General features: G+C 47.1%; 1 protein-coding gene across 1 annotated transcript in view; it reads left to right on the top strand.

Moving 5' to 3' along the window:
- LOC146172039 (acid phosphatase type 7) overlaps positions 1–12724 on the top strand; it is a 374339-nt gene that overhangs the window by 150023 nt on the left and 211592 nt on the right. Inside the window, exons 5-6 of the mRNA XM_084586139.1 lie at positions 6982–7079; positions 9606–9677. Of these exons, the coding sequence (XP_084442265.1) occupies positions 6982–7079; positions 9606–9677 (170 nt within the window). The remainder of the gene's footprint in view (positions 1–6981; positions 7080–9605; positions 9678–12724) is intronic.

Here is a 12724-nt window from a genome sequence, read left to right as displayed (position 1 = left end):
TCAGGGCTCGTAACTCTGGATCAGCACGCTGCTGATGAGACATATCTGAAGCATCAACAGCTCCGAGAAAACTGCCAGAGTCACCCGTGTGTGGTGAAGCGAGCTCGACGGGTGCACGAGAGAGCGCGTCAGCATCTTCATGCTTATGTCCGGACTTATAGACTATAGTGAGGTCGAACTCCTGTAGGCGAAGGCTCCATCGCGCCAGGCAGCCGCATGGGTCACGCAGGTTGGCCAGCCAACACAAGGAATGGTGGTCAGTGCCCACTTTAAATGGGTGACCATAAAAATAGGGGCGAAATTTCGCAGCAGCCCAAATAATGGCCAGGCATTCCTTCTCAGTAGTTGAATAGTTCATCTCGGCGCGGGATAAACTGCGGCTGGCATAGGCGACGACTCGTTCCACACCCTCTTGACTTTGCACGAGAACCGCCCCAAGGCCAATGTTACTGGCGTCGGTGTGTATTTCTGTCTCCCCCTGCTCATCGAAATGGGCTAGAACAAGCGGCGATTGGAGACCGAGACTCAGCTCGGCAAAAGCAGCTTCTTGCTCGTGACTCCAAACAAAATGGGTGTCTTCCCTGGTGAGCCGAGTCAGCGGTTCAGCAAGATCAGCGAAATTATCGATAAAACGGGGGTAATAACTGGACAAGCTGTGAAATCTGCGAACAGCTTTCTTGTCACGTGGAATCGAAAATTCCGCAACAGCAGTAAGCTTGTCAGGGTCGGGCTTCACGCCGGCAGCGCTTACGACATGACCGAGGAATTTAAGCTCTTGGTAGCCAAAGTGACATTTCTGTGGCTTAAGTGTCAAGTTCGCGGATCGAAGGGCTTCGAGTACTGACCGCAGGCGCTTAAGATGTTGTGAAAACGATTCTGCGAAGACCACCACGTCCTCTAGGTAGACTAGGCAACACTGCCATTTAAGCCCGGCGAGGACAGTGTCCATCATCCGCTGAAATGTAGCCGGCGCGGAACAAAGTCCGAAAGGTAGAACATTAAATTTGTAAAGTCCGTCGGGTGTGACAAAGGCCGTTTTTTTCACGATCTCGCTCATCTACCTCAATCTGCCAGTAGGCACTTTTCAGATCGATTGACGAAAAGTACTTCGCACGCCGAAGGCGGTCGAGAGAGTCGTCAATCCGCGGCAAGGGGTAAACATCCTTATTGGTTACGGCGTTCAGCTTGCGGTAATCGACGCAAAAACGTAACGTGCCGTCTTTCTTTTTAACTAGAACGACTGGGGAGGACCATGGGCTTTTTGAAGGCTGGATAACATCATCTTCGAGCATTTGTTTAACTTGCGACTTAATAACTTCGCGCTCGGTCGAAGAGACGCGGTAGGGGTGCTGGTGAATTGGGCGCAGATCATCGAACGTCACGATCTGGTGCTTGGCAATGGGAGTCTGATGCACTTTTGACGATGATGCAAAACACTATCTGAATTCGAGTAACAATGAAAACAGCTGTTCACGCTGGCTCACCGATAGCTCTGAGCTAATATCGAGGTTGACGAGGGATGTGGGCGGTGGCACGGTTTCTGTGGACAAGCACTCGGAGACTTCAGATATGCGTTCCGCGAAAGCTACGGAAGTATTCCGAAAAAAGGTGTCGATACTCGTGCGAAAAATTGGTAACAAGCACCTTGGACTGACCACAGTTAAGATTGATCAAACTGCGAGCCACGCAGACTCCCTGCGTCAACAGTAACGAGAGGTTAGTTTCAGCTATTGCATCACCATCGTGAAGTGCATTGCATTTGATATTAACGAAGGTGCTGGTTCGGGGTGGCAGCGTGACACTGTCCGCATAAACTCGAAGCACATTGAGTGGTCGCTGTGCACTGCTGAGGGCCACTGCTTTCTCAGTAGAAAACGAGACCTTGAAATCCCGGAGGTCAATAATTGCGCCATATTCACGAAGAAAATCAACGCCCAGAATTAGGTCACGTGAGCAGCTTTTCAGGACGAGGCAGCTTACCAAAAATGTCGACTCTTGAATTTGAACCCTGGCCGTGCACATGCCTAGAGGAGTAACCAGATGACCACCCGCAGTGCGAACGTGTGTGCCAGCCCACGGAGTCAAAGCCTTCTTGATAATCGCGGCAAACTGGCTGCTCAAAATAGAATAATCAGCGCCAGTATCCAACAAATTTCGAACATGGCGACCATCCAGTATTACTGGTATGTCTAACTACAGCTGCTCGCGAATATCAGGCTTCTGAGTGTTAGAGTGCTCTGCGTCGGTGTACGCGGTATGCTTCACCTACAATTCGTCGTTGTTGCGGGCGCGTTGTCGCGGTGTCCGTTCCACCGGCAATTCGTCATCGTTGAGGGTGCGTTGTCGCGTCATCTGTTCCACCGGCAATTCGTCGTTGTTGCGGGTGTAATGCTGCGTCGTCTGTTTCACCGGCAATTCGTCGTTGTTGCGGGTGCATTGGTGCGTCGTCGGTTCCACCGGTAATTAGTCGTCGTTGCGGGTGCGTCGTGGTGGCGTCGGGGTAGTGTTATAATCGGCAACTGCGGACTTTTCCAATGTCGATTCGTAGTCTTTCCGTGTCCGCGTCGATGGGGGGTCTCCCGCGCAGCGATGTGCAGCGAGCCTACCCCCAAAGGTCGCTGGTTTCAGTTTTCCCGCTGGGGGCTGGGCAATCGGCCCTGCGCTGCCCATGAGGACCTCGCAGCAAGCAGATGGCGAAGGGCGAGCTCTGGGCGACGGTGATCGAGATTGCCGCAGACGAGACGGAACACCACGGTGCTGGTCATTGAGGAAATCTTCAACGGCTCGGGGCCGTTCGCCGTAGCGAGGCCGCGGAGAATCGGCGGAAGAACCTTCGACGCCCAGTCGAAGGTAGAGACAGCGCCGATAGACATGACCCGGTTCGCCGCAGTGAAAGCATAAAGGCCGTCGGTCGGGGGCACGCTACTCGTCTGCTTTCCGTCTAGACGGTCGGGAATCCGTTACGTACTGGATCACGGGGGCCGGTGCTGTTGGTGCAGCTACGTTAGCAGGAATGAGGGTCGGCGACTGGGGTGGAGAGTATTGTAGCACCTCGGCGTATGTGGGACGCTGACACTCAGGTGGCGTAAGAGGAGGAGCAGGGTGAGGTGCACCGCTTGGAAACGGAGGCCGGAGCGCTTGCTGCACTTCGTCGCGGACAACTCTCGCAAGGGAGGTAGAAGCTGGTTGAGGTGCGCCATACAGCAGTCTGAGTTCATCGCGCACAATCGAAAGTACGAGCTCACGTAGCGCCGATGCGTCCATGCCATGCGATGGTAACTCGGCAGAGACGGAGGTGGCGTGTACGGTACGATTCTGTGCCGAAGTTCGCTGCTGAAGCACTTTTTCTATCGTAGATGTTTCCGCAAGGAATTCTGCGACAGTTTTCGGTGGGCTGCGCACCAGACCAGCAAAAAGCTGCTCTTTAACGCCAAGCATGAGGTAGCGCAGCTTTTTGTCCTCGGACATTGTAGTGTCTGCCCGCTTGAAGAGTCGTGTCATGTGTTCTATATATGCCGCGACGGTTTCGTTAGGCATTTGAACCCGAGATTGGAGAGCGCGTGCGGCCCGTTCGCGGCGATCTGAGCTACCGTAAGTAGCCGCAAGATGACGCTTGAACGCACTCCTGGAAGACAGCTCGTCTTCATGGTTCTCGAACCATGTCTGAGCGCCATCTTCAAGGCTGAAGTAGACGTTGCGAAGCCGGGAGGCGTCATCCCAGAGGTTGAAGGTAGCTACCCTTTAGTAGTGCTGCAACCAGTCGTCGACGTCTTCATAGGTGTCCCCGTGAAAGGTCTTTGGGACGCGGGGGTTCTGAAACGTCACGTAAGTAGGGGCCGCTCCAGGCATTGCGACGACGTCGTGGCTGCCGGTAGTCATAGCCGATGGGGAAAACTCAAGTGGTAGGCCTCGTTGCCTGCGGCTGGTGCGGTGAACAGGCGTTTCCTCGAATATGTGACCAGCACTCCTGCTTAGCGGAGGGGTACGGGGCATCAGACCTGACCTCCCCCAGATTTGTCACGGTATTGGCGACTAGGGCTAGGCTATCAGAGCCGGTGCAGGTGGAATTACACGGTCCAAGCTTTTGGTACGTCCAGCGAGTCCGGAGCCGATTCACTTCGTCCTTTTCCTCCGAGCGCCCCCTGACAATATATATATATATATATATATATATATATATATATATATATATATATATATATATATATATATATATATATATATATATATATATATACATATATATGTATCTGTAGATATTCAAATAAGATATCAACACATGGGGGCGAAAGTAAACAATCTGAAGGGTAGGTACTCCAAATTTAAGTTCCTGTCCTTACAGGCCCAAATGTCCAGAGAAGCATTCAATAGCAAGCAGACATTTTAGGGGAACACTTTTTCATGTTGGCGAGCTCATCACAACATTTAGAATCAGAAGTATGTCTTGTCTGGGACTTTAAAATAAGTGCTGGGCTCCCAACGCTAGAAATGCGTCGCAAACTACACCGCCTGCAAACGATGTACAATATCATAAAAACGCATGTTACAATCAATTTTCACACTTACATGCAATTCAATGAATACTGAAAAATGAGGGAAACAACCGTAAGACAACAGGGTGGTCATGCGGGCTAGTTGGTTTGAATCAAGCATAATACAATCAGCAAACAAAACGGAACACAAGAAGAAGGAGTGCACAGGACAGCGCTGGACTAACAACTGAAGTTTTATTGGAGAGTGGTAAACCCAGGAAGCCAAACGACACATGCTTATCAGTGCGTTACACCTACGTGATGAGACCCCTTTGCACGCTCAACCAACAGCGGACTGAATGTGAACTCTTTCCTCGCATTTTCGGGGTTCTATTTGTCGTCCACCATTGTAAACTTCCAGGGGAAGAAATTTGTGCAAAAGAATTGCATTTGCATTGGTTCTAGTGTAGCTCCGATTTTGTGCCAAATATTTTTAGCTAAGTTTGACAACTCTCTTCAAGGCAGACTAACAGACAAGTGCGTTCTTCGTGTGTTTAGGTACGTAGACGATTTTCTAATCAACCTGAAGCTGGCACCTGGTGACTCGCTCCAAACTACTGTCAGTAATGTGTTGAATGACTTTCATGCGTGTGGTGGGGCTCTCAATTTCACCCATGAACTGCCAAGTGACAATTTTATTCGTTTTTTTAGCCTTAAAACTCACGTTTAACGAAGGCCACATCTGCTGGAGCTATTCACCCAGAAGTAAGAAGGCGTTTTTGGCTTATGCCTCCTCACCAGATACCCCTCTCTTGCCGCCGAGTTTACACCGGCCAAACCGGTAGATGTGTGAATGACCGGGCACGCGACGAACACAATAATTCCTTGAAAAGTGTGTCAGACCCAAATAACCTTCCGCGTCACTGTAGACAATGTAAAGACTGCGTGCCGGCTTTATACAAGATTTCCATACTAGGAAAATGAAAGAGCAAATAGGAAAGGGAAATACTGGAAGCCTTTCAAATTTGGTTGCAAGGCAGTGATAAGTGCGTTAGCGCTCCATCTCTGTTCCTTACGGATAAATAATATAGGTTGATAAAAAAATGTGTACGCGTGTAGGCGGAAAAAGTAAAAAGAAGTTTCCCTGTGTCGATGCATTTTGGTTGGGGGGGGGGGGGGGGGGTAGGCTGTTGGTTGAGCGTGTAAGGGGGTCTCAGCACGTGGGTGTAACGCGCTGATACGCGTGTGTCGTTTGGCTTCCTGGATTTACCACTCTCCAATAAAACTTCAGTTGTTAGTCCAGCGCTGTCCTGTGCACTCCTTCTTCTTGTGTTCCGTTTTGTTCGCTGGTTGCATTATGCTTGAACCGTAAGACAATTGTAATGCCGCCAATTAAAACTGAATGCCTACCACTTTCTATTCGTTTCTAGAACTATTTCTAGGGGGGAAGGGGGGGGGGGGGGGGAGTGGAACGCCTTATCTTACAATATTGTTGATGTGAATCCGCTGAATCTTTTTTAATGGCCTTGACACCTTATCTGTGATACCAGGTATTTCTTTGTAGCGATGCTTCATTTTTCTTCGCTGTCTAGGCGCCTTTCGAACTTTCGACTTTTTTTATGTCCATTTTGTATGTCAACCATGTGCTTTGTTCCCCTGCCATTAAAATGCGACTCGGCGCGGCATCAAGAACATTGTAACCACTCCATCTCTGATTGAAAAGATATAAACAAATAAATTTTTTCAATGCTCGAGTGAAAACCTTTCTAGAGCACTGCAGTCTGCCGTGGAGAAATGCGAAAGGCTAAACGTTGCTGCTGGACACAGTACATCGCGCTGTCCTTGTTCCTTTAGTTGTGTTTTATTTTTACATATTTTGCACGCTCCAATAAATTTTGTCATTGAGCCCTAGTTCTGTCTGCCTTCATCTCCGTCCTCGTTTTTGTGGTGGGATCACACATGTGGGATCCGTACCAACACGCTCAATTTTCTTCCTTTTCACCAGTTTAAAAACATAGTGCCTTCTGCAGTGTACTTAGATTGTAGTAGGCACCCTTCCTTCCACTATTAACTGCCCACTTTCTTGTCTAAAATTGAAGCGCATTTGTTGGTGGGTTATCTGCACTCGCAGTCGTTTCAATCAACGTCTTCCTCGATGGCATAAACGCTTAATGGTATGCGGAAAGTTTGCGGATGTGATCACAGGATGGCGGCGCCGAACCGTTAAAAATAAGAACATTAAAGTGTAATCGGTAACCTGTAGAAAGAGGAGTACGGTTATTAATACAGCTGCAGGTGCGGTGCTATGCTATTGCCACTTTGTCGGTCGAGACTGCGAGCACAGCTGTTTCAACGCAGTCGCAATGATGGCAGAACCAGTGTTATTGAAGCGTCCCCGATGCGATGGCTAGCTCTCGCAATCTGTCTCCCTATGGTTTCTTATCATCCGCTGCCATCATAGATGACTTTTATGTTTTAGATTTAAGAGCCATTTATTTGTTTCTCCCAGGACAACGCCAGGGTCGGCGATGAGTTCATGCGCCAGATTGAACCGGTGGCTGCCTACGTGCCGTACATGACCTGCGTGGGGAACCACGAGAACGCATAGTAAGTGTTGCTTCGATCCCGCTCATTTCGCACTGAATGCGAAAAATAAACTTCACGTATACAGCGTTCTTAACTACGTGTTTTATAGATTTTTCAACAGCGGGCTCTATATCACGCTTGTTTGCAATGAATGCGGTCATCATATGGCTGAAATCATATAGACAAAAAAGAACCGCGCGAGAGAACGTGGACTAAAAACACACCACCCGAACACCTAAATAAATTTCCCAAAACTGCCTAGTCACTGGAAAATCGCTATTTAACTCCTATTTTAAAAGTAGTTTTTGTGGTACAGTAATTACGACTGCGCTTTGTGATATCTGCTTATTGGAAAACACTAGAACACATCGCTTATTCTGGCTTTATTAGCACCTTCATGGATGTAATGTTTTTCATCTGAACCCAATATGGATTTCGCAGTTGTGGCTATCCTGTAGCACTCAACTTACGGAATTCATTCTCTTTGACATATGCCTTTACAAATAGTACACAGATAGATGCATTTTTTTAAAGTATTTTCGAAAGCCGCTTAACATTGTCCCGCGAGACTTACTTTTGTATAAATTGTCCTTTATTGGTCGCCCTCATTGGTTGCTTTGTTGTGTTTAACGTCACAAAGCGATTCAGGCTATGAGAGACGCCATAGTAGAGCTCTCCGGAAATGTCTTCCAACTGGGGTTCTTTAACGTGCACTGACATCGCACAGCACACGGGCGCCTTGTTCTTCATCTCCGTCGAAAAGCGGCCACTGCGGCCGGGATTCAATCCTTCATCCTTGGGCATGGCCCCGCTGTGGTTGTGCAGTTGTCATAGCGAGCTTTTACAAATGCTATTCTCTTGTGCATCCCAGTTCAGATTAGCTCAGAAAACAAGTCCTAAAGTTTTGTGCTCATACACATCTATTTCACCACCAGCGAACCTAATGATGTCATGAAGTTATTAGTTATTAGATGCACGAAGATGTTCTTTAATTTCTATGGTAATATAATATCTTCTGCATTCAAGAAGAAGACCTTGTCAAGCAAGCATCACGTTCTCTCACCAATTTAGGCACTCATGGACCGGAAAATAACACAGTACAGCTAGCCATCTGCATAAGTTATCAACTTCGCCGTTTTGACTAGCGCAACAATGTCATTCATATATAATAATGTTCTCGCAATACTCTCTTGCGGCACACCATGTGTAAGTTTTAAAATGTCACAGCTCGCAATAGACGCATGCGCATTGAGCTCTACCACTTGTTTACGATCCAAGAATTTCCAAGGGATGTCGCAAACTCCGTAAAGTGAGAGTTTGTGCAGCAGTAACTCGTGATTAGGACAATCAATGTCTTTCGTGAAATCAACAAATTAACCTAAATTATAATCATATTTTTTTGATATTGTGCGGTATATTTTCTTTCAGAGTCAATAAGGCCGTGCCTGTTTATCTTTTTTTTTTGAGTCCATGTTGGGCATCGGTAGTGCTTTATGCTTACCTAGACAGGCGTCACTCAGTTATAAATTATTTTAAAGATTTATTAAAAATAAAATATTCATAAATTTTTCAATATACACGCATAACAAATGTCGGACTAAATCCAGATGAGATTTATATTGCCTCATTTGTACAAGGTAGTTAAGCTAGGTTTCTTCATAGCAGCCAGAAATACACTCATCCCGGGTACTAAATTATAGATATCTGTTATAACAGGAAGAATAAACTAAAATGCATAAGTAATTTTATTTGTATATTATTCACATTTACTGCAGATCAATTGTAAAAATGAAGAAATGTTTGGTTTGGTTTGGTTTGAGGGGTTTAACGTCCCAAAGCAGCTAAGGCTATAAGAGACGCCGTAGTGGAGGACTCCGGAAATTTCGACCACCTGGGGTTCTTTAACGTGCACTGACATCGCACAGCACACGGGCGCCTTGCTTTTCACCTCTATTGAAAAGTTGCCGCCGAGGCCGGGATTTGATCCCGCAACCTTGGGAACAGTAGTCGAGCGCCGTAACCACTGTGCCACCCCGGCGGGGTTGAAGAAATGTGTCGATAGCTGATTTATTGGATCCACGTTCAGAGACACTATGGACAGAAGCATTCAAGCTTACTGGTTTATTCTCCCTTGGTATGAACTGAGTGAAACTCTCATTAAAATGTTCCGCGAGTGCCTTTCTAGTCAACTCGACTCATTACATATAATTCGGGCTGACTCGAAGCTCTTCTTTCCCCAAAAACTTTATTGACTACTTTCAAAACGATACATGAGCCCTTTCGCGCGACATCAGTTCCTTCTGTTTCTTGCTGGCTTAAAGCTATCTAGATGGGCATGCAAGCGCAAGCGCAGATACGCGCAAACCAAGGAGGCTAAGATCCCACGAAAACTTCGAGCAAAGCAGCTACATTTAGTGGCAACTCAGCTTTTTTGGAGGTCGTTTTTAGAAGAAGAAATTTTGGTCTTTGCTGCTAGAATTTCTCACCATGCAGGCTTTGAAAATCACCAGAGCACCCTAAACGAGACCAATTTCATCCTTTTTCCAGCAACTTCTCCAACTATGTGAACCGGTTCTCCATGGTCGACAGGAATGGACGAGTGAACAACCACTTTTTCAGGTACGACTTCTCGTTTGAAGCAAAATTCTTCTGCCGGATGAGCTGCACCTGACTCACGCACGAATGTCTGCTGAATGATTGCATTGGGTAGTGCCAACGTTGGTGAGCGCGTGTTTCGTGTACAAGCGGGCCTCTGAGGTGAGCATTGTTTTTTTAAAATTACCCGGCTCGTTTACAGACCGCTGGCGCTCATCATTCGCAAGAATTCCGCCTCTGTGCATAAATGTCTCCATGACGTCGATGGAAAGAGGCCGTCTTTGGCTCTCCCAAAATGCAGCAAAAAATGTGGAATGGCACACTCAGCTCTGGTCGATCGTTTTGCATCAAGTCATGGAGGGGGAAAATGTGGTATGTGTTAAGCTTCTAAAAAGAGTGCTCGGCGTGTTCTACCTATCTTGGCTGATGAGTGACGTGAAGTGTCTGCCGTAGAGGCACTTAAATAACGGAATGTCTCCATCGGGAATCAGACCGCTATCCCTGCCATCCCCAGCCGTGCGCGCAAACCACTACACCACGCCGGGCCCTAATAACAAATTGTAATTCTCCTTGTATAGCGAGCCTGCCGTCTCAATGGCAACATAGGGGTGCCACTGTCACTCGCCGGAGGATAAAAGACAAAGAGGGAAGTGGATGCCAATGTCGATGAGGGAAGAGAATGTGCGGCCGGCCACAGTCGCGTATTGACCACCGCCGCACGCCATATCTTGCCACTCCGAAAACCAAACAGCGCAGCGAGCGCGCGCCATCCACGCTGAGTGGAGCTGCTGACCTCTAATCCAGAAGGCAAAAAGCCGCTGCGGTGTCTCGCGGCCCTTGTGAGGGCAGCACCTTCACTCACCTGGAAGGGAGAGGATGGCGCCTCGCCTTGGGAATCTGATGGATGATCACTGGTTTATGTGTGACCTTTGGGACGCAGCACTTCCGGGGGCCAAGTCCTCTTCTTATCTGAGGACGGCAGAGCAGTTAACAAATTGCCTCAGTGTGTCTACAGATACAGATGGTTTAACTCAGTTAATCACGGAATATCGCGTAGCAGTAAGGCTGTTTGACATAATTGTGTCTCAATTATTGGACGTTGTTTTGGTGGGACAATCAGGCGGCCATAATCGCAGACCACACATTGCATGTGTGCTGCTGCACTCATCATCATCATCATCAGCCTGATTATACCCACTGCAGGGTGAAGGCCTCTCCCATATTTCTCCACTTAACCCGGTTCTGTGCTAGCTGCATCCACTTGACCCCTGCGAACTTCTTAATCTCATCCGCCCACCTAACTTTCTGCCGCCCCCTGCTACGCTTTCCTTCCCTTGGAATCCAGTTTGTTACCCTCAGCGACCATCGGTTATCCTCTCTTCGCACTACTTGTCCTGCCCATGTCCATTTCTTCTTAATTTCTACTAGAATGTCGGTAACTTGAGTTATTTCTCTGACCCACTCTGCACGCTTTCTATCTCTTAATGTTACCCCTACCATTTTTCGTTCCATAGCCCTCTGGGTTGCCCTCAACTTAAGTAGAACTCTCTTGGTTGGCCTCCACGTTTCAGCCCCATAGGTGAGTACAGGCAAGATGCAACTGCTGTATACTTTCCTCTTGAGCGATACCGGTAAGCTGCTAGTCATTATCTGCGAGTGCTTGCCAAATGCGCTCCATCCCAATCGTATTCTTCTTGTTATTTCCTTTTCGAGGTCCGAATCTGCGGTTACTACCTGTCCTAAGTAGACATATTCGCCTACTACTTCCAGTATTTCGCTACCTAATGTAAACTGCTGTTCCTTCCCGAGGCTGTTGAACATTACCTTAGTATTCTGCATATTGATTTTCAAGCCTACCTTTCTACTTTTCCTGTCTAGGTCATCAATCATTATTTGCAGTTCATCCCCCGAGTTGCTTAGCAAGGCAATGTCATCAGCAAATCGCAGATTACTGAGGTATTCTCCATCTACCCTTATCCCTAACTGCTCCCATTCCAAGTCTCTGAATACTTCCTCTAAAAAAGCTGTGAATAGTACTGGGAAGATTATGTCTCCTTGCCTAACACCTTTCTTTATCGGAATTTTGTTACTTTCTTTATGCAGAACTATGGTTGCTGTGCAGCCACTATATATATATCTTCCAGCACTTTCACGTACGGCTCGTCTACCCCCTGATTTCGCAATGCCTGCATCACCGCCGAGGTTTCAACTGAGTCAAATGCTTTTTTGTAATCAATGAATGCTATGTATAAGGGCTGGTTATATTCCGAGCATTTTTCTATCACCTGATTGATAGTATGGATATGATCGATAGTAGAGTACCGTTTCCGAAACCCTGCTTGATCTTTGCATGTCCTGATTCTATTAGCGATTACCTTAGTAAATATCTTATACGTAACAGACAGTAAGCTGATTGGTCTGTAATTTTTAAGGTCCTTAGAGTCCCCTGTCTTGTGATTGAGGATAATGTTTGCATTCTTCCATGGTTCCGGTACCATCGATGACACCAGGCACTGCGTATACAGGGTGGACAGTTTTTTTAGCACGATATCCCCCCCGTCCTTCAGCAAATCTGTAGTTATCTAATCCTCTCCAGCTGATTTCCCCCTTTTCATAGTTTCTAGTGCTTTCTTGACCTCGTCCTTCGTCACTGGTGGAACGTCTGACTGTTTTTCCCTAACGCCAATCTCATTACGGTCCTGACTACTTCGGCTACTGTAGAGATCTGTATAGAACTCCTCGGCTACTTTGACTATCTTTTCCATATTAGTGATGACGTTGCCCGTCTTGTCCCTTATCGCATACATCTGGTTTTTGCCTATGCCCAATTTCTTCTTTACCGCTTTAAGGCTTCCCCCGTTCTTTACAGCATGCTCAATTTTCTCCATGTTATACTAAATCTTCTCAAAGCCGTCCATAATCTGCAGTGGAGATATGCGAAAGCCTGGGTCTTTCTGCTGCACACTGAACGTCGCCCGCCCTTTTTCTAACACAAACGCCGTTCCTTTTTTTTAATGCGTTAATTAATTTTAATAATGAAAATATATTTAATTTTAATTTTAATTATTTTT

The sequence above is a fragment of the Amblyomma maculatum genome, unplaced genomic scaffold, assembly GCF_055883805.1.
Source record: "Amblyomma maculatum isolate TAMU_Amacu unplaced genomic scaffold, ASM5588380v1 scaffold_15, whole genome shotgun sequence".
NCBI classification, from domain to species: domain Eukaryota; kingdom Metazoa; phylum Arthropoda; class Arachnida; order Ixodida; family Ixodidae; genus Amblyomma; species Amblyomma maculatum.
Note: the sequence above shows the minus strand (reverse complement) of the source record. Positions and strands in the feature narration are given on the sequence as shown.